Source organism: Falco naumanni, chromosome 10, assembly GCF_017639655.2.
Source record: "Falco naumanni isolate bFalNau1 chromosome 10, bFalNau1.pat, whole genome shotgun sequence".
Classification (NCBI taxonomy): Eukaryota; Metazoa; Chordata; class Aves; order Falconiformes; family Falconidae; genus Falco; species Falco naumanni.
Genome location: NC_054063.1, coordinates 8,678,913 through 8,700,513, shown reverse-complemented (window position 1 = coordinate 8,700,513; position 21,601 = coordinate 8,678,913). Strand labels below are relative to the sequence as shown.

At 36.5% G+C, this 21,601-nt stretch overlaps 1 protein-coding gene across 5 annotated transcripts in view; it reads left to right on the top strand.

Moving 5' to 3' along the window:
- The window catches only part of SBF2 (SET binding factor 2), a 254,668-nt gene that overhangs the window by 131,788 nt on the left and 101,279 nt on the right, over positions 1 to 21,601 (top strand). For all 5 annotated transcript variants that reach the window (XM_040608411.1, XM_040608415.1, XM_040608414.1 and 2 more), the window contains exons 7-13: positions 9,443 to 9,575; positions 11,188 to 11,296; positions 12,032 to 12,145; positions 12,995 to 13,072; positions 15,408 to 15,521; positions 16,055 to 16,183; positions 18,456 to 18,554. In XM_040608411.1, the coding sequence (XP_040464345.1) occupies positions 9,443 to 9,575; positions 11,188 to 11,296; positions 12,032 to 12,145; positions 12,995 to 13,072; positions 15,408 to 15,521; positions 16,055 to 16,183; positions 18,456 to 18,554 (776 nt within the window). The remainder of the gene's footprint in view (positions 1 to 9,442; positions 9,576 to 11,187; positions 11,297 to 12,031; positions 12,146 to 12,994; positions 13,073 to 15,407; positions 15,522 to 16,054; positions 16,184 to 18,455; positions 18,555 to 21,601) is intronic.

The window sequence follows — 21,601 nt, the reverse complement described above, 5'->3', positions numbered from 1 at the left end:
TTCCTGTGTACAGTTCCAGAGTCTACTTTTCTCATTCTTAGATGTTTTCTTTCTAAGGATCATAATGGCATTACTCTCACTCAGTATTGTTTTATTGAAGGACGTTTTTTCTGCTTTAAATGAATCCAGTCAAATTACAAGTATCCATTTGTTCCATCAGGATTTAATTTACAGTATTTCTCCTAAGAATATTTTACAATCCATTACACATATAAGTCTTTCCCATATGTTTTACTGTTCTTCGTATTGCAGCTACTCATGATTTTGTGGTTTTAATTCCCTGTTTTGCCTGTCTGTTGGCTTCATTCTTAGCTATGAGTGAAATACTTGCTCTTAAAATTTTACGTAAATAAGCAAGCCATGTATTTATCTGAAATCAGTCATTGTAGTTTTATTCAGATCATTTGAGACTTGCTTTTTTATATATAGTTACAAAATGACCAAAATCATCATCACGGTAAAAAGTCATTAGGTATTTTCAAATGCTGCTTCTGTTGATGTGTGTGAAATGTACCAATCTCATGCCTTTGGCATATACCTTTGTTTTTTCAGTGATTCTGGTTTGCACATTGTGCTGATGAGTAAGTAAAAGATTAAAGTGTCAAGATCAGGTTTGATGATATGCTGGTATCTGTAAGTGCACATCACCACATGAGGTTTCTGATGTCAGTTACGGCCAAGTCCCGTAAAAGGCTGTCATTAACATGTGAAAGTGTTTTAGGCTTTATTCCCAGACAGTTCTTGAATTGTCGAGATTGATGAGGAGAAGATAAATATAATAAATTCATTTCTATTTGGGCCACTTCCCTATTAGATTACATATTTTGCTAATTAGCTTATGCAGAATCATTTCCGATAGTTCTAAAAAGTCATGGTTATAACTTTGCTTTCTATTCATCCTGCCATGGCTTTGAGTCTGTGGTCAGAAAAATTAATGGTTCTGTGTTGAAAGAGTTTTCCTGATTTCTAACATGAAATTTTAAAACCAAATCAGATTGTTTGAAAAAAATTTTTTAATACTTTCACTGAAGTTTAAAATGTTTGTTGGTGGCTAAACAGAAATCCTCCTTTACTTTCAGACAGTTAACCGTATACAAATCAATGGAGAGCTGGTAAATTTTGCAGTATCTATTTTTGATTACTTAAATAAATCAGCAGTTGCGAGTAATTCCTCCTTCACACTAAATTATGATTTTAGATTTGCTATCGGAATGAATAAAGATAATTTTGGCTAGTTTAACTGCTATAAATTCTTATAGCGTGTGCTTATTTTTCACACATATCTTTTGAAGTATGTGGGAGTGAAGGTTTCACAAAATACTTGGTACAAACAATAAATCCATGTTTCTTAAAAAGAGCAGTTCAAAAGAAGGAAAGTCACAATTTCTAGAAATATGGCAACATTTCAGTAGCACTCTCACACCTCTATTTAGGGAAATCAGGCAGCATTTCAATTCATGAGTATGTGTCCATTATCCCAGCCCACTCAAAATTCTTTTACAAAATTATTTAACTGAATTTTCTTTAGTGCGGGCCTGTGAGGGTTATTGTGCCCTGATACTAGTTTTGTACAGCATTACTGTTTATCTCCACTTAGGATTTTTTCAGAGTTGAAATACCTAGATATTTGTGGGTTAAACATCCAAATCAAATAGCTTCTTATTTTAGGTATCTTACTGGATAACTAAGCAGAAGATGAGATGTGAAAATAAATCATATTTAGGCATAATAGACTGTTACTGAAATGTTAACACCTTGCATGCGTATAGAGACGGTAAGAGAACAAAAACTTCTGTTTTACTCAGATACTTAACAGTTCAATATGGAGAAATATTACTTGCCACTCTCCCTGTATCTGGATTTAATTTTACATGCAAACCTACTGACAGCCTTTTGGCGTTTGCTGTCTATGGGAATTTGGTTTTGATGTGTTCAGTAAAAAAAAAAAAAAAAAAAAAAAAGGAAAAAATCCACAAAACCAGCATTTTAAAAAAAGATCTATTTTTGGTAGCACCTGTCAAGCCTGTCTGTATGAGCCAGACATAAAATCAGTTGCTGTCCTTCATTTGGTGATTCAGGTTTTGCTTGTATCATTCAAAGTTACTGCTTTCATGTAAATTTGGCATTTACCTCCCTGCCATGTGAGTACTTTCTACGTATGAAGCCATTATTTGTCTGTTTTACCTTGCATTGTCTTTTCTGCTTTATTGAGAAAACTAACTCAGCACACTCATATAAATCTTGTGCTTATCAGCCACATATTAGATAAGTATAGCTTTAAAACTGTGCGTATGAAATGGTGTTGCAGTTCTCTCTTTCAGGGATGAAGATGTTATTATCTAAATGTTTTGTTATTAATCGTCTTTAGCTGTATCATTGTCCCTGAAAAAAAGTTTGCTGATCAAGTAAGTTCACTCTGTATTGGCAGAGTTGTGTTTGAAGGATCAAGAAATCCAGAGAGCTTTTGCTGCTCCTTTAAGTAGGTCTCTGGAGGGATTTAATGGAACTGGTAATAATGAGGTGATATCAGCATGCAAATGACAGACATCACTGTCTGTCTTCCTAAGCAGATCATGTTCTGTGCTTAATCCTTGTTTCCTTGTGCCTGAGTAGGTTTGGGTTTGAATGACAACCATCTGCTTGACTCGGTGTTGGCAGAACACAGTTGATACTGTTAAACTTTGGGAGAATGATAGCAGTAGGAATATTTATCCATCAGCTGAAAAGCTCTTTTTATATATATATATATATATATATATATATATATATATATAATGTATCTATATACACACACACTTGTTTTCACAGTCTCTTTGATATGCTGTTTAATGATCAGTTGGCTTTTACGGCATTTATACCAGATTCTGTACAGTCCTCCTGTTCCTTACTTCTTCCCACCCTCCCCAAAGGCGGGTTTGTGGAGAAGCTTTTGTTTGGCCCTGCTTCTCACAAAGAACATGCAACATTCATGGTTCAGAATGTTCCAAAGGTTCACTTCAGTTCCAAAATCAAAAGTTTGTCTCTAAAAATGTGTTTCCGTTTCAGTACTACGTCACACCCATGTTTGCTTGTATGTGCTCAGAAATTAGTACAAATATTTTAGTTGTGAAAAGTTGATTCTTTGAGGGAGTCTTAGCTGATGGCTCTGTGCTTTATAAACTGCTTCCCTTCCTCCTCAGCCTGACAAAGACCAAATAAGTTAATCTCTTGGGGTTCTTGTCTGACTCATGTTCTCTATTACCCAGGCAGAAAGCAGGATAAATTAACCCTCACAGAACTCTGCTGGCACAGCTAGAGTGCTCCCCAGTTGTGAGCAGGTTTGGCTATGATTTAACCAGGTGCTGTGCAGTGCAGTCCTCTAATAACAGAACTGCATACTTTTCTAAATGTGAATTGATCTTGAACTGAGTGATGTAGCAGTTTTGGGGGATTGTTTGAACTGTGTGTAGTTGATTTGATATACTGTGTAAGTTCGGGATTGACAAATGAATGTAATTGGCAAGGATTACCTATGTGAGTATTGAGAACAATTGCTGCCTCTTATTAGTTAAGCTTCTATTTTGTTCATTAGCGGTGCTGTGCAGCTACATCTAAAAATAAAAATGAAAAGAGTTTTGTTTTTCTCTACTTTTCCCCCCAGTTATCTTTAGAGCTTGACATTGCCTGGCACAGAACTTGTACTATGCACTCTCCAGTGGCCTTTCAGAAAGGCTTTTCAGTCTTTGTTGACCCATTTCCTGGATTAGTCGGGCTACGTTATGGATTATTTTGTCTATTAAGCTTTTCCTTGTGTCCAGTAATTCAAGAATGGCATATTGGCATAATAATGTATTCAACTAGTTGAGTTGCCAAATCCATATTTATAACTCTTTACAAAAGTTTGAAGAAGTTAGCGACAATATTTTGATTTCAAGCAATCTAGAGCATAGTTAATAATTTGTCAAGTACACTTTGTGTTTGCGTTTTTTTTAATCATGCTTAAATAAATACTTAAATTTTAGAACAACAGGAAGCAGGCAGAATGATACATTTGTTGATGTAGGATGTCAGATAATTTAGTACAAATTACAGATTCTTTAAATACTTGAAAACAGTGAAGGTCAGGAAGCCTCCATTCAAAAATTTCCAGCATATGTATAATATTTTACAGGATGTCTGTCTGTAGACTGCAAAAGAGTAATCTGTAATAATCAACTTGTTTGTTGTTTTTCGTGTTGTCTATTTATGCCCTGACAAATTAGCATCGGATGTAGTGTGGAGTCTGAAGAGCAGCAGACGGTTCAAGGTTACAGACAGACACAATTGTGTCTTGTAGCATGAGGAAACCGGGCCCAGGCTATTATTTGGAACCGTCTGTTTTTAGTAAACAACATGCAAGGCTTCAAATGACACCTTGGTGTCTTGGCAAATAATATAATAGTTTAAGTGGTTTAAAAAAGGAAAGTAATCAACAGTTCTGCTATTTATGATTTTTTTGATACTATCAGTTGAAAATTCTCCTTCCATTTGTCATATTGCTGATATTCCTGAAGATACATATTTCACAGTATGCATGGAGCAATAATTTTGTATTGAGTTAGTGGCTATCATCTTGAAAATACAAAAATTCCAGATTAGATGTCTATATTATGCACTTGGTTTTATTTATTTTATATTGTTTTGTATTGTATACGGAGTATTAAAAATAAAAAGAGAGATAGAGAAGGAAAACGGCTGATCCCAAGGCAGCTGTCTGGGCTGGACAGATTTTTCAGTTGGTTAACCTGGGTTTCACTGTCCAAGTGCATTTCCAAACTTGAGCAGCCTGTTTTCAAGAAGTGGGTCAGTATTGGTGATGAACTTCTCAGTGGAAGAGCACTTCTATTATGCAGAAAAAGCCCCGAAACAACCTTCCCCCCGAAACTTCAGAACCTCTCCTTAGGTGTAAGTTTAACGTTTCTTGGACCATGAATCTTTCGTTCAGGAAAGAAAAGGGTGAGAGCCAGTAAAGTTCCTACTTTAAATTGGCTTTTGTGAAAGACCTAAAGAAATTACCTTGGGTATTGGGTTGGGTTTTTTTGTTTGGTTTTTGTTGTTTTTTTATTTATTGTTTTGTTATTTCTTGTAATTTATTTATTCATTTTTATAGGAACCCCAATTACACAAGAGAAGTCAAATACTCCCATTGTGGGATGTTAATTTGTTTTGTAGGTACCTTACAGTTCAATATGGAGAAATATTACTTGTTTTAAAATTTTGTTTTAAAATGCAAGCAGACAAGGTATGTAGTCTCTTTTTCTGTCTCTGCTGAAATGTGGCCACTTTTAGTGAGGTGACTTTCTGCTTTTTACGTGTTCAGAATGCAGAAAATAGTCGAGAGAACTTAGAAATAACTTCTCAATGGAGATTCAATCCAGGTTCAGTATGAAGTTAAGAACATCTATAAAATTCTGTTGGTTACGTTAGGTAACAATCTCACATTTCCTATGCAAGTTTCTTGGAGGCATTTAGACCCAGCCCAGCCACGCAGCCAGGGTGTGCGGGAGATCTGTACCCTGCGTGTGGCACTCTGCTGCTCTGCTGAGCTCTTGCCTTGTGCAGAGGTTGTAGCTGATGAGTAATGTGCACACTTCATAGCTGCTTCTAACTGCTTTTTCCAAGGACCCGCTAACTTGGACATGTGACAGGCATTGGCAGACTGGAGAGATAGTGCTTCTTACCTCTTTCAATGTGAGCAGTTGGCCAGGGAGCTTCCCTTGCCACTGCCAGCCTGTCTCCTTGTTTTGGTGATGGCTTTCAGTTGTCCCTGTTCAAACTCACAGAGAAGGCTGGGTATTTCCCGGTGTTCTTAACTGTTTTTTTCCTGCTACTCCCTACAAGACCTGCTTTTAAAAATTATTTATTTATAATAAATAAGAGGAGTGTTTAGATGCTCTCAATTTTGGTCACTCCCATAATTCTGCAGATAAAGCGATGCTTTTGTCTAAGTCTGCAAATCTCAGGCTACATAAGGTGCATTTGTATAACAGCAAACACTGGAAATTAGTCTTTCATGGACAGTTAAAATTTAATGAACATCTGAGAGACCAACTAGTGCAACATAATAAAAATATGTTTGTGGTAAATATTCTTCCATGTGGCATTGAGTTTATACATGGGAGATAGTTGCTAAAAATATTAATATTAAATATCAGATTATATTGGTGCTGATTAAGCTACAATGAGAAACGCCTTTGTGGCATACAAACTGAAGCTTTATCTGCAACCACTAACATGCAGCAGAACTGCATTAATTTCCCTAGTGAAACTCTGAAAGCCTTACAAACCATGTAATTGCTGCTTAATTGTTTAAATAAAAGGAAGGCATTGGTTTACTACTTATTTTGTTGTTTTGTTTTTGTTCCAGGAAGTGTTGTCTTTTAAGTATAGTCCTTTCATCCTTCCAGTAGAACCTTGGGAGGACCATAGAACTTGTGTCCTCCAGACTTACCGTAGATTAATTCAGATGACAAACCTGTTGTTGTACCTTTTTTTCTCCCCGGAGTTTTACAGAAACTAAGACCTTATTTTTCTGTTTACCAAGAACATAGTCTATTGGATAGAAAAGTGGAACTTCAGTGGAATTTCAGCACTGAATTTTGACCTGGCTTCTAGCATAGTGTACCTGAGCTTGGGTTCTTAAAAGAAACTATCGAGAAAGATCAGCAAGAAAAAAAAAATGTTACACTGACTAAACAGCCACAGTTTTCTGTGAATTGAAAACACCTGGAAAAATCAATTTTACAGTGGTAGAGATAAAAATCAAACAGGCATACAGGTTAATGCTATATATGAGCGTGAAGATTACCTCTTTTAACTGTACAATAGCATATTACTGTAGTAGTCCCTAGGAGCCGCTGTGATCTCATCCTTTATGGCCAGTGTGTTCTCAGTGTTTTTAATAGAACAAAATCAATGTAACTGTAATATTTTTTTTTTGGCTTCATGGACAGGTATCAACATAAGAAAGTCAGACTGTTTTATGCACATCTTCCTTTTAGAAGGCCAGTGTTCAAATACTATGAAGTACTTGTTTCACCTTATACATAAGCAAAAATCTTGATTTCCACTTCATTCAGCTATTCTGGTAGTAAAATGTTTGCATTTTTAAGTGCTCAGTTATTATATGCTATTAAGATTTTTGTGTTGTTTTATATCTGATGAAGAAGCCGATATTCAGAAGATATTTCAAGTGTGAGATGCTGATACTGTATAGGTTTTAGGTCATTTAAAGGTATTAGACTTAAGGTATTTCTTCTAGACTCTTGAATAGTCATAATCGACAGCAAGTTAATATCATATAGCTAGAAAAAAGGGCTTTTTTTTTATACACAGCTTGTTTTCAATTGAATACTTTCTGTAAAGGAACGTGTTAATTCTTTGTAAAACATAGTTTAAAGTCAGTAACATCCAGAAAATATTTTAGAACTGTTACCTTTCAGGCTAGGCTGCAGTTTTAAGACGTGCAGAATGGAAACCGATCTCTTTCAAGAATTTTTAATTATAGATATTTTGATCACAGGAGGGTTTTTCAGGGAATTTAATTGTACCAAATGTTGAGAGTATCTTGTTTTGTGAGTTTTTTAGGTATTATTTTCTCCAGTAATACCTGCCAGAACATTGCAGGTTTATAGAGGATTGTTTGAGAATTTTTGTGTCTGATTATAGGAAAAAAGTATCAGATGTTTGAAAAAAATTATGTGTCTTAGTAAGATACTTGCTGTGGAATGAAATTATGTAAACCCCACACCCCCCACACCCCCCCTTAGGTTGAAAACAAAATTTTGGTTTAAAACAAAAAGTATAATCCAAAACAGTCTTAAAAATATTCTGTGAAAGGAGCAAGGGTAGTTTTGCGTAGAAAGGGCAGCTGAAGTTTTCAAAAATTAACAGAGATATTTTTTACACAGGCAGCAGTTTCTAATTTTGTGTTTAATGTATATATACTGTCATAAATAAATACACAAGAAAGGATGCTATTTCAAGTCAGCTTCTAATCATTCACTGATGAGTGCTAATTCATTCACATGAGGCAACTAGTTCTATTTTTTTCATTAACGCTATCCTTACATTGTGTATTACAATGCAGTTTTATACTAGCACAATATTAATTATGCCACTGAAAACAATAGCAAATATTTGCAACAGTAACTCTAGCGTTATAACAAAGCCTTCTGTCCTTGAGTCCTCTCAAGTCTCTGCCTTTGATTTCATGAGTCTGTGCTTGGGATTCTTGGAGAACGGAGTTCAAAACCACAAGCTATTACGTTGTTGTTTGACTTGTTCATCCTAAGAATTAAGTCTTTTTTTCAGCAACCCTTCCCAAATCCCTTTTATTCTGAATTTCTGTTATATTTGTGAACTGAGCTCCACTCCAGCAAAGCAAATTATTATACAACATCATGGAAAAGAAAGATTTGTCAAAACAAAGTGTTAATTGTCATATTAGTCTAGTGGCTCTCTGTAGTTACACTTCTTATTGAGAAGATTATTGTAAGATAAGCTGTAGCTTTGTAAAGGTAGTACAGGCTGTCTTACTGATAACACAAGCTATGCCCTCAGGGAAACATCATACATTCCAGTACGTTTCAGGAAATTTCATAAATTTCAGCATATCTCACGTATCTCAGACATGTCTGCTTCTCAGGATGGGTCTTTGTTTTAAAGGAAATGTATTTTTGGTTTTCCCTGAAAACACATGGCTTTGTCTCCTAGGTAAATATCTTGTCTTAAAAAAAAACCCTCAAACCCAACAACAACGCATCATCTGATTCATGAGTCTTACCCTAAATCTGGTGGGGCTTGTTTTAAATTGTCAGCTCTTCTTTAACATACGCTTCTCATGACATATACGGTCTTGCTGCCTTTTTTTCACATTGTGACTCCTAGAATGCTCTCCATGGATAAAGTATGAATATATTTACTAGGAAGTCTTGTCATTTTCTTTTGAGCTCAGCAGTATTATTTCCCCACCCCCACGGAGATACATAATGGTTTACAAGATAAGCCTAAATCAGTGACCAGAATTGAATTCTAGATACACAGAAGGCTATGCTGAAGATAAATGTAATACTGTTTGAAGTTGTTATTAAGCATTGCTGGGATTTGTGCTGAGAAGAGGAAATCATCGAAAGTGATATTGAAAGGTAGATATAATACAATGTATTTGAAATATAGAAATACATTCAGGTAGTATTTTAGCAACCTGCAAAATAGAAAGGAAGCTGCATTAGTTAAATAAAAGGTAGAAAAACTTGGACATCAGCCATTTTTGCATTTATCTTACGCTTTTTGAAAATTTCTCCTGGTAATGGTACATTTTAATGTGATTTTGATTCTTCTTTTGGCACATTGTTACAGTTTTCTCTCTCTCTCTTTTTGGTTGTGTGTGTTTGTTTTTGTTTTGTTTTGTGTTTTTTTTAAGGAATCCAAAATGTACTCAGCTTATTCTGTGCCGTGCTTACAGAAAATAAGGTTCTCTTTCACTCAGCCAGTTTTCAGAGGCTCAGTGATGCCTGTAGGGCTCTTGAGTCTTTGATGTTTCCCCTCAAATACAGGTGAGTTGAGTTTCCATTCTTTGAACTCTTTGACTAGTTTTGTAACTTACATAACATTGTCTTTAACAAAAGGAGTTGTGCTGTGTCTGTTCAAACATGCAAAGGTTTTTTGTGATAAAATACACAGGTCCTAGTCTGTACACATCATTAAAAAAATCTGATTGCATCACAACAGTGGAAACAATTAAAGGAGAAACATCCTACCTACAAATACTGTAGAAACTCTACTCAAAACATCACATGGGTGGTAAAACTTGACAGTCATGATCCATGAGGAAATGCATTGAAAAGGTATAGGGGAGGTCTAATAGAGGCCTGACAATACGTAAGAGGAGGTGTGTGGCAGGAGAACAAGAGATTGGGGTCATAAACCAAAACAGGAGAGGGAGGTTTCTGACTCTGTGCAGGGAGAACGTGTTTTATTATGAGGATACCTAGGCTCTCGGTTGCACCGCTTATCGCACTCCCATCTGGTAGGGTTTCAGGACGCAGCTGGACAGAGCCCAGGACAACTTGATCTGGATTCAGTCTTGATCCTGCTTTGGGCAATAGGTTGGACTAACGATCTCCTGAGGCCTTTTACAACCCGAGAGATTCTGTGGTTTTAAGATAGCAGCTGCATTAGTTTGTATCACAGATTGAAGTCACTGACAAATGTCCAGCAGAGAATTAATTAAAATCAGCAAACTGATCCTCTAAAAAAACACATCTGAATATAGCATTTTGAAATGGAAAACTTATTATCAAGCTATTTGGTTTTTCTAGGAAGAAGACATTAATTCTGACTTACCTTTTCAAAACATGCTTGTAATTTAATAGTTTTTATTTAAAATATTTCAGATATGGGCTTCATTTTAATATAGAAATAAAAAGGAAAAAATGGAAAGTGAGTTTTTTAATATGTTTTAATGTAAATATCTTAATGTAAAGTAGTCACAAATGTAATGTTTTAATAATTGTACATTAGGTGTTGAAAGACATTGATAAATTTAGATCCATAGTTTCATGTTGCTCTGATGGAAACGCTGATGTTATTATTTGTCAAATCAAGTAAACAATATCTGAAATACAGTGTCCTATACTTAATGTTTAGTTGTCAATTCAGTATCAAAGGAAAAGATGGCATTTAAAGATTTCTTCATTAACAATACTTGACAAAAGGCTGAATTTGTAGGTGTCTGGTCAAAAACTAGCCATGTTTTAAAAATGAAGGTATTATACATAACTTTAGGGTCTTTAGTTACCTAAAAGTTGTGGACAAATATAATGTCCGTATATCATAAATGTTACAAATATAAGTAGGCTTCTCTTATTTTACATAATGCACTTGTTTACAATACATTGTAGAGGCTATAATATAATAATTTCTGGAGTTTACATGACAAAACAGCATAGCACTTTTTATAAAGAAGTATTTATCTAATACTTTCATCTTTTGTATTTTTGAAATACAGATATTCATAGTAAATTTAATACATAATAGGAAGAATTGTTTGGGGATGTTTTGTTCTGTTTTTTGTTTTCTGTTTTTTTTAAAGAAAAAAAGCTGTCCTATCTGAAAGGATAAGTCAGAAGCTTTTATTTTATTCTATTTTATTTAATCTTTTCACAGTTATCCCTATATTCCAATTCTTCCTGCACAGCTATTAGAAGTTCTGAGCTCACCAACACCTTTCATAATTGGTGTACATTCTGTCTTTCGCAATGACATTCATGAGCTTGTAAGTATGTCTACCTAGCCTCTTCATAGTCACAGTGTCATTTGTGATGTTTAGTTGCAGAGATTTTCTGTGCTTTAAAGATGATTCTATGAACAATTCATATACTTTTAAAATAATTCATAGAGCAAAGTAAGACAATCAGGAGAAAAAAAAGAAAAAGCATCAATTCTTTTGTAAACACATTGAGACTATAAAATGGAGGAGGGAGAGGATTTGGTTCTAGTGCAGGATGGGAGGGAATTGTTCCATTTCCAGCTTTATCATGTATTTGTCATGAGCTTGAACAATTCCCTTAGGATTTTCAAATGTATCCTCAATTACTTTATTTTATCGTTACTTTTTAAGCATGTGCTTGGAGAAACAACCAGGATTACAGAGCTGCCTAGAAATATGTAATTTTATCTGCTGTTGTCCTCACTGTGTCCTTTTACAAACAGCGTATTAGATATCTCAAATCACTGAATACAGACCTGGAACACCCAGAAACAGAAGTCACTATTGAAAGTTTGGCCTAATTTCACTTTCTTTGGTTTACATTCATTTTTCGTGGGTAGATTCAGTAACATGAACTATTTGGAATATTTCTTTTATCGAAAGCATTCTATACATTAAAGCTAATACTGTTTTTATTTGTTTATTTTAACTTAAGTGTAGATCATGAAATTTGAACTGTTGTGTTTTTAAACTATGCTCACAGTGTGCGCTAGTGATAATGTGTGTGTTTGTCCTTTACAGTTAGATGTAATCATAGCAGACCTGGATGGAGGCACAATTAAAATTCCTGAATGCATTCATCTTTCTCAGCTGCCAGAGCCACTGCTACATCAGACTCAAATGGCACTTTCTCTAGTATGTTTTGATACAAACCCCATTTACTATCCTCTCACCTATTTTTAAAGAATGAAAAATTCATTTCAGTATTAAATCACTTTCAAACACTGGAAATGTGACATTTAAAATGATGATTCGTGCCAACATTCCTGTTTTTAGAAGAGTTTATTAGCAGAAGTTAGAGTTAATGTCATCAGTAATTTATTGCTAAAATACTTTTTCGCTATGGATTTTCTGCCTTTCACTATTGATAGGTAGTAATTTTTCCTTCCTAATAATGATTTATAATGAGACTTTAACCTCAGTATTTAAGCAGCATTGTTACTATTCAGTTTACCTTCTTTTCTGTTTTATAAATTCCTTTCAACTATACATTGTCTTGAAGTTTAACAAATGAATAACCAATGAGTCTTATCGTTTATTTGTATGATGCCCCATATCAATATTCAAGTATTACTGATTATGCATTAGGGAATCACCAAAAAAAGTAATTAAGTTTGTCGTCTTAATATCATTGCCATAAGTAAGAAATCACCTTATTTGGAGGCTTCTGAACAAATCTTTTTATCTGAAAGAGAAGACTTTGCTGTCTTAATCTGTTTCGGGTGAATCAACTCTAAAATCCCTAACTGTATTGACTAGCTTTATTGACGTAATAGGAGTTTTTGATGACTGGCTTGCTTATAGAAATCTGCAGCTGAGAAATTAATCCCACCTTTATTTTCATACAGTCTTTATAATTTAACTCAAGCTATTATTTGAGGTACTTACTATCAGTGAATATTAATTTGAGAAAGAAGAAAAGAAGTAATTTATCCTTTCCTCAGCAAAATGAGGGGAAAAAATTTTGTTTAAAAAATTCTCTAGGTTTTGCATCCTGATTTGGAAACAGCAGATTATGCATTCCCTCCCCCACGAACAGCTTTATCACACTCAAAAATGCTGGTAAGATTTCTGTGTTATGTCTGACTTTAAGTAGAAAAATTTAAGTAGACATTTTACACTAACTTTCTTTTAAGATTTTCTACTCTGTGTTTTCTTTTCCATATCCATATTCTTTATAGTATTATTGGTAGAGCAAAGAAATGTCCTAGGACTTTGCGTTCTGCCTTCTAATAGCATTGAAATGAGTTGAAGTTTTTATAAACATATTTGTATTAATAGGGAAGTACCTTATTTTCTTTTAATATTGTTGACTGTTGAGTTAAGTCTGTGCCTCCTCTGTTTCACAGACCAGTAAAGCTGCAGAATTTTACATGAGTGGACAAACTGGTCCTTTTGTGTTTTTGTGTAATTGTTAAAATTAAACTCTCCTATAGACACCATCCTCCTCATCCCCCTCCCCCGCAAAAGAACTGCAAAAGCTCAGAAGCATTAAAAATGTATTTCAAGATCTAGATTTTAGAGTAAGTATGAGTAAAGATAGGAGTGGTAGCTGTGTCAGCAAAATGTAGGTTATTGGGTTTATAGTAATAATAATTATCATACATTGTATGCTTGGACATACTGGGAAAGGAGCTATGCGTTTTTAACCATGCATGGTTAATTGGCTTTAATGGGCCTCAACCTGAATGAAACTGTATGTATTTATCTATACTAAAAAAAGTCTGTAGGAAGTTTTCTACTGGTATGTAGTTTATTTAGTTTAAAAGTAGTTGTGAAGCCTTGTAACTGAATAACGTGGAAAAGCTGCTTGTTTTCACTTGTAGGAGTGTCTAGAATGGAACTTCAGTTGGGACTCCAAACTAAAACCCAAAAGCCAAATCAAGAACACACGTTGGGGTTTTTGTGTAGTTGAAAATGTAAAAATCCTAGGTGGTACAATGTATTTGTTGTTCTTATTTCCTGTTTTAAGATTGTCTTTTTCATTGCTGAAGACAGGGAATGTCACCCAGATTTCATTTAAACTAATGGCAGAACTCAGCTAAGATCTTACTTTGAATAGTGAAGTTATAAATCCATAAAATTTTGTAGCTAAACAAGAATTTTGTTAAATATGAAACAACCAACCATGTTTTCAAGTAGTCCAAAAGGTCAGGGTACAAATGTACCTGTTAAAATATTGGAGAGCTGCCTGGATACAAAGAAAATGAGACTACTTCTCAGTAATATAAACCCTTACAACAGTCATGTTCCTGTGAAGAGTAAAGAGCCATCTCAAAAAATATTCCAGTGGGACAGCTTTATAGAATCTTATATATACCTAAAATTATTTCTTTAAAAAGTTGTTACAAGCTTTAATTTGTTCAGGTTGTATTTACTTGTCGTTTAGCAGATCAGCTGTTTACCTGATTAGTTAAACTAATACTATTTGCTGCTTGTAACTTCTGAAGTTAGACTTCGTCTAAAAAGTCCTTTAAGACACCATAAAACCTGAAGTCATAAAAAAATCTTTAGGACCTCAGGTTTTAGACACGGCTGCAGTCTGAGTAGGTACCTGAGATAAGATAAAATAGCATGGGCGACACAGGAATTGATCTCAGTCTTTAGTTGCATCTTGGGCCAGCTGAAGATGTCACTGCCCCAAGTCTGCCCCCATCTGTTCACATCATTTCCATTAATCCGTCAATGTTTACGTAAGCACTCTTACTCTTTTAAATCAAAATAAACCAGGACTTTAAATATGTATGATTTAAAACTTTTTAAACTAACCCCGGCTCACTTCAGTGGCAGTAGATTGGCACGTGAAGACATGAGTTTGAAGAGACCTAGATAAGTAGCTGAGCAAACTTAGGGCAGTCTCCTCAGCTGGCATAGCCACAGCGGGTGGCCTGTGGTGCTCTGAGCCTGGTTCCCCCAGCAGCAGCAGCGCCAGCTTATGCTCCTGTGCTTCGTTCCCTGCCACCCCTGCCCATTCTGATGGCACGGCAATGGTAGGCACTGCTTGTGTAGTGCTGCAGAGCCACACTTATTTTAGGGAATAAATGCAGGCTAAAATACCCTCTCTCTTTTTTTTAGCATCAGTTTTCTCTCACGGGAGTTCCTTCGTGGGGTTCACTACATGACCACCCCAACAGTTACACTTGCATTGCACAGAATAAGCTTAGAAAAGATCACCAGGAGTAAAGGTGTGAATTTGTACTAACTCTTATCGTTGCTATCTGAGGACAGATCAGTGAACCTGTAGCTTGTATAAGATAGTTTTGTATGTATACAAGTATCTCCACTTTGTATGCTCTGTTGATGAATCTGTAGGCGTTTCTCAGATAGCTTTATACAAAGTGTGCAAAAGTTTACAATACAAAGATGTTTTGACAGCATATTCAATTACTGCTTACAGGATAAAGAAGTGCGAGCAATCTTCCTTAGGCTATTTGCACAACTTTTCCAAGGATACCGGTCATGTCTTCAGCTGATCAGAATTCATGCTGAACCAGTAATTCATTTCCATAAGGTAAGGAGAAGCGGTTATGTATATTTAGTTAGTATTTGTCTGTGCCATGTTATTTCCATGAGCTTGCTTTTTGAACAAGTGTTAAAGTTTAAAAAAACCCAACCAACCAATAAACCCAAATGTGATAAGTGTATAATTTTGACATAGCACTATATCGATGCATATTAGTGGGACTAATTGTAGAGTCAGTAATGAAATGAGAAACAAAGTTAACATTAAAATGTAATGCAAATAAACATTTGAGGAATTATTGTGGAACTTTGAAAACATATGTATGTCATCAGAAGACAATACTTGAAAGCATTAGTTTTCTATTTTATTACCTATGAGATTTGTAAAATATATGCCTCAAACTTCCTGTTACATTGCTTCTGAATTTAGGTATAAGAAGATACTAGGTAGTATGAAAGACTTAATTAGAAAGTATCACAGATTAATATAAGCTGGTGAAAACGTGTAACTATTAGTGCATAAATAGTTGCAGTTTTGATACTGATAAAACAGATGCATTTTTTTTTCTATCTTTATTGCAGGCAGCCTTCTTGGGCCAGCGAGGCTTAATTGAAAATGACTTTCTAACCAAAGTTCTCAATGGAATGGCATTTGCTGGTTTTGTGTCAGAGAGGGGTCCGCCTTTTAGAGCCTGTGATCTTTTTGATGAGGTGACAACTATTTCTGTATTCCCAAATAAAACTAAAATATATCTATGATATTTCAGCATGTGAAGAATTATTAAAATGTTTATGAATCTTTACTGTTTATTATATAAAGTTTATACTAATCTTCTTAATTCTCATTTTCCACTAAGCGTACTTTTCTAACTTACTTCAATAATATTATGCCCTGCTAATATGTATGAAGTTAAACAGTTGTATAAATCATGGTAATGCTGTTTCTGTTGTCAGGTTTGGAACTTTGTCATGCATTACATGTGCTAGTACAGAATTATTTTGAGTAATTTAATTATGTTCTTAGAAACATTGAAAAATGAATTGAGAAAAATTAAATACACACCAAACAATATAAACTCGGACAAACATTTTTTTCTTTTAAGTAATGCCATATTTTTACTGTGCTGGCATTTATTTGAATCACAGAATTATTTAGATTGGAAGGGGCCTCTGGAGATCATCTAGTTCAACCCCTCAACTAAAGCAGGTTCACCTAGAGCAGGTTGCACAGTCACGTCCAGGTGGGTTTTGGATTTCTCTGAGAAGGAGACTCCAGAGCCTCTCAGGCAGCCTGTGCAAGGGCTCTGTCACCCCCAAAGCAAAGACTTTTTTCTCATATTCAGATGGAATTTCTTGTGTTGCAGTTTGTGCCCGTTGCCCCTTGTCCTGTCACTGGGCACCTCTGAGAAGAGCCTGGCCCCGTCCTCTTGACTCTCGGCCCTGAGATATTTGTAGACACCCATAAGATCCCCCTCAGCCTTCTCTTCTGCAGGCTGAACGGGCCCAGCTCCCTCAGCCCTTCCTCATCAGGGAGATGCTCCAGTGCCCTCATCATCTTCTCCGCCCTCCGCCGGCCCCTCTCCAGCGGTTCCCCGTCTCTCCGGAACTGGGGAGCCCAGCACTGGACACGGCACTCCAGGTGCGGCCTCACCAGGGCAGAGCAGAGGGGCAGGATCACCCCCCTCGACCTGCCGGCCACGCGCCTCCTCGTGCACCCCGGGGTCCCGCTGGCCCTCCCGGCCACGAGGGCACGCCGCTGGCTCGGGGCAACTTGCTGCCCACCGGGACTGCCGGGGCCTTCTCGGCAGAGCTGCCTCCAGCAGGTCAAGCCCCGGCCCGTGCTGGTGCCCGGGGTCGTCCCTCCCTCGGTGCAGGCCCTTACCCTGCCTTTGCTGAACCTCATGAGGTCCCTCTCCGCCCAGCTCTCCAGCCTGTCCCGGTCCCGCCGAATGGCAGCGCAGCCTCTGGGGAACCAGCCGCTCCCCCCAGGTCTGTATCATCAGCAAACTCGCTGCGGGCACGCTCTGCCCCTTCACCCAGGTCATGATGAGCAAGTGGAACAGGCCTGGACCCAGCACTGACCCTGGGGGGCACCGTGAGCTACAGGCCTCCAGCCAGGCTCTGCCCGCTGATCACAGCCCTCTGAGCTCTGCCATTCGGCCAGTTCTCAATCCACCTCACTGTCTGCTCATCTAACCCACGCTGCCTGAGCTTACCTGTGAGGGTGTTGTGGGAGACAGTGTCCGAAGCCTCACCGAGGTCAAAGTAGACTACATCCACCGCTCTCCTTTCATCTAGGCAGCCAGTCACTCCATCATAGAAGGCGATCAGATTGGCCAGGCATGATTTCCCCTTGGTGAATCCATGCTGAGTACTACTCCTGATAACCTTCTTTTTCTCCCCAAGCTAAGAGATGACCTCCAGAATGAGATGTTCCATCATCTTTCTAGGGATGGAGGTGAGGCTGATGGGCCTGTAGCTTCCTGGGTCCTCCTTAGTGCCCTTTTTGAAGACTAGAGTGAGCCTGGCTTTCCTGCAGTCCTCAGGCACCTTTCCTGTCCTCCATGACCGTTCAAAGATGATGGAGAGTGGCTTAGCAATAATATTTGCCAGCTTCCTCAGCACTCAGGGGAGCACCCCACGGGGGCCCATGGATTTGTGGGAATTTAGAGTACAAACAGAGCTTGGTGTTTATTCTGCGTAGTAATATGAGAAGTATCGATTGTGGTATTAGAAATGTTAGGGAAGTTTTAGGTATGTAGGTCTTTCTGTGTTATGTAGGACTAAAATATCTCTATAAGCTCTATATGAAAGTAAAAATGTCTTATGTTCCAGAGCACTGTGATTCTGCACATGTTTTCAGTGTTCACTTTTCTTTGCTCAGTTTCAATTTAAGATGAACATTTCAAAACTTAAATAGGAAATAAATTATTTTTAGGTGAATTATAAACATTTTTGTTTCTTTTTTTTTTCTTTTTTAAAGTTGGTAGCCTTTGAAGTCGAAAGAATTAAAGCTGAGGAGGGTAACCCACCAAAAATGATAAAGCATGTTCGAGAACTTGCAGAACAGCTCTTCAAAAATGTAAGTTTACTATACCTGCTGCACTTTTGGAGTTGACATGGAAGCACTGAAATTTCATATTTATGAGATTGATCCAGTATCTGGAAATGTCTGTTTGTGGTAGTCTTAATCTATATTATGACAGAAGACTTTGGAACTTTAAATGTCATCAATTTTGTACATGTGAAGGAAGTTCAATATAGTAATATTGATTTATTAATGCTAATATTGATTTATGTAGAGCTACTGCTGCTTAGCATCCTCTTTTCTTACTGTATATTCACAGGGTGTATATAAACTGTTAATTTCTCTGCTGGAAGCTGTCGATGCCAAATACATCTCTTTTCTTGCCGCTCAACAGTTTTCCATATGACAACTGCATTTGGTTTTGCATAACGTATGCTTTCAGCAGATCTTTCCTGCTTTGCAACCCAGTCCCATGATTTGTGTGCTCAGCAAGCACGATTTCATTTCTTACAGGCTGTTTCTTGGACTCTTTAGGTTTCATGGAATACCATTTCCAGTTTAATTCTTGCCTTCCTATCATGCCTTTACATTACATGGTGCTTTTGTAAAATCTCTTACTGTTCCATTAGCTGGTGTTGGGGGTTTTATGTGTTCTTTGGTTTTTTTTTGGCATCAGCTCATCTCCCTTATCCTCACACTTCCTCTGGTTGTTCAGACTGCACGAAGCAGTACCTACCACACCATCAATTAATGCCTTTATCAGCTTTTCTTTTCAATATCCCGCTTCCCCAAAGCCATGATTTACATCTACACTTCCATAAAAACACCACAAGAATCACTAAGTACTGCTAAGTGCTGGGGTGTTTGGGGTTTTCTTTCGGGTTGTGTCTGTCATTTTTCTTTTCCCAGATGAATTGCCTTTAAATATTTCATCACTGTCAATGCAATCTTTGTTTGGGATAAAATTAGTATCTTTTTCCATAGGAAGTCCAAAATGTTGCAACCAGTGCATTCGGCAGTATTTTGTGTTGTTAGATTTTGGATATAAAATTACAGCTGTGTATTTCAAGTAAATGAAATGCATGAATAGTGAAGTGTGTTAAATGAGGTTAGTCTGGCTTTAATATTGCCTTTGTTGCAGAAATTATGGGTCTGTCTTCAGGCACACTCACTCACACGCTGTATCTCTTTTTTTACCTCAGAAATTGCCGAATTACTGTTATGCTTTTTTTTGAAGGAAAGAATGGATACACATTTTAATCTGTGTTGTCAATAGCAGTCATTGGAAGAGAGAGCAAATAAATCATTGTGGACTAAAGCCACTTCACATTTAAAAATGTGTATGAAATGTTGTCTCTTGTCCATATGTGGTATGGCGTACTTACTGGAGTACCTTAATAGTAAGTGTACTGATAATCCGTGCACTGACACTTCAGACTTAAAATAAGAGAATGTATCTTGTGGAAAACGAAGAGAAACATCAGGCATCAGAATTTTTGTTACATAGATTCATTTCATCCATGCGATTTAATCCGTAATAAAATATTACTTATTCCATGGCGTACCTCCTCATCCTATAGCATTCTCTTAATAAGTACTGATGGAATAATTTTCTATTATGAACTAAATCGGAAATTAAACCTGAATATATATAATTTTTTTTGCTACTAATTTAATAGTGCTGTATATAGCCATGTGTATTTTTCAAATTCAAGTCTTTTTTTCAGGTTAACACTGTCAGAAGGTATGTTAGTCGACAGTTCTGCAACATTCAAGACTGTTAGTTTCATTAGAAAGTCAGTGGGCAATATTAAAGTTAGCTAGTTTTATCAGGGGCAAGAGACGAGTGAATTCAAATTTGGGGAAGATATAGCAGGAAAAATGAACAGTATTATAATAAAGTTTCTTGAAAATCAATTTGTCTTTTAAAAAGTTTTGGTTTCCCCAAGAGCTAAGGCTTGTTATAAGCATATAATTATTGTGCTATGATCCCATAAATATGGGAAATTGATTCAATCAATATAACTGCTATTATAGTACTAAACTACTCCAAAGGAAGTGATAAACATTTGTATTTGTTTTCTAGTGGGTATAGATCCCTTTTAGAATGAAAAAGTCTGTAAAGCATATGTGCATGTGCATATGTGCAATTTTGCACTTAAATTATTTATTAAAATCAGTGTCAAAACTAATTCATTTTAGTCTTTTCTTATGATGAGATTTATGTATACTGTTGTGATTGACCTGCTACTTCACTACCACTAATTCAATGACTTCCTGCATTTAAAAGTCAGATTTTTAGTAGTTATGCATACACCTATCTTAGAATAAATCACTGTGATGAGTGAATTTCTTCTGTAAATTATGCCTAGAGCTGCCTGATTTTAAACTCACTGCATGGCATATTTTGACATCTTGTTCCACAGTTTTAAGTCATCATATTTTAAAATGTGACAGTCTAGATACATGTAAGAGACAAGGTTTGTTAGGGGGAGGTGATGTTTGTATTAGTCTAGCTGGTACATGTGGGAAGTCTAGAGAGGTTTTTGGCATATACTGCTTCAGTAGTTGACGAAATTAGACCTACATTCCTAACAGCATGTACAGCTGATGTTCATGATGTCCGCGATTAAAGTACCTCTTCCTGTATATTTCCTCTGGATGTCTCTTCTCCATAAAATGGAATGTGGAATAGTTATTCTCCCTTTCTGGCTTTTTCTGCTATATGTAATGTTACTCCCTGCTGAGACTGTTCCTTTTCTCTGCCTTGCTTCTCCTGGCATCTGCTGCTCTCATCCCCCTAGTTAGATTTTTTGGCTTGTTTCGTTAAACTTTCCTCTGCAGAGAATTTATGTGGCTAAGTAGTTGCTTTGTTTTGGCGGCTATTTCTCAAGTTGATGCATTTGATATCCTTGTTGCCTTTTGCTCCCATAAATGAAAATATTAAGCTAGCTCCTGTTTACAAGTTTTATTGCAAGCTAGTTATGCTTGTATAAGAGAAACCTAATTGATTGAGTAGCGCTCTTTGGTAGTGGTACGTAGCCAGTAATAAGTAACAACATAGATTCAAATTAGATAACAGTAAATTCAAAAACGATTAA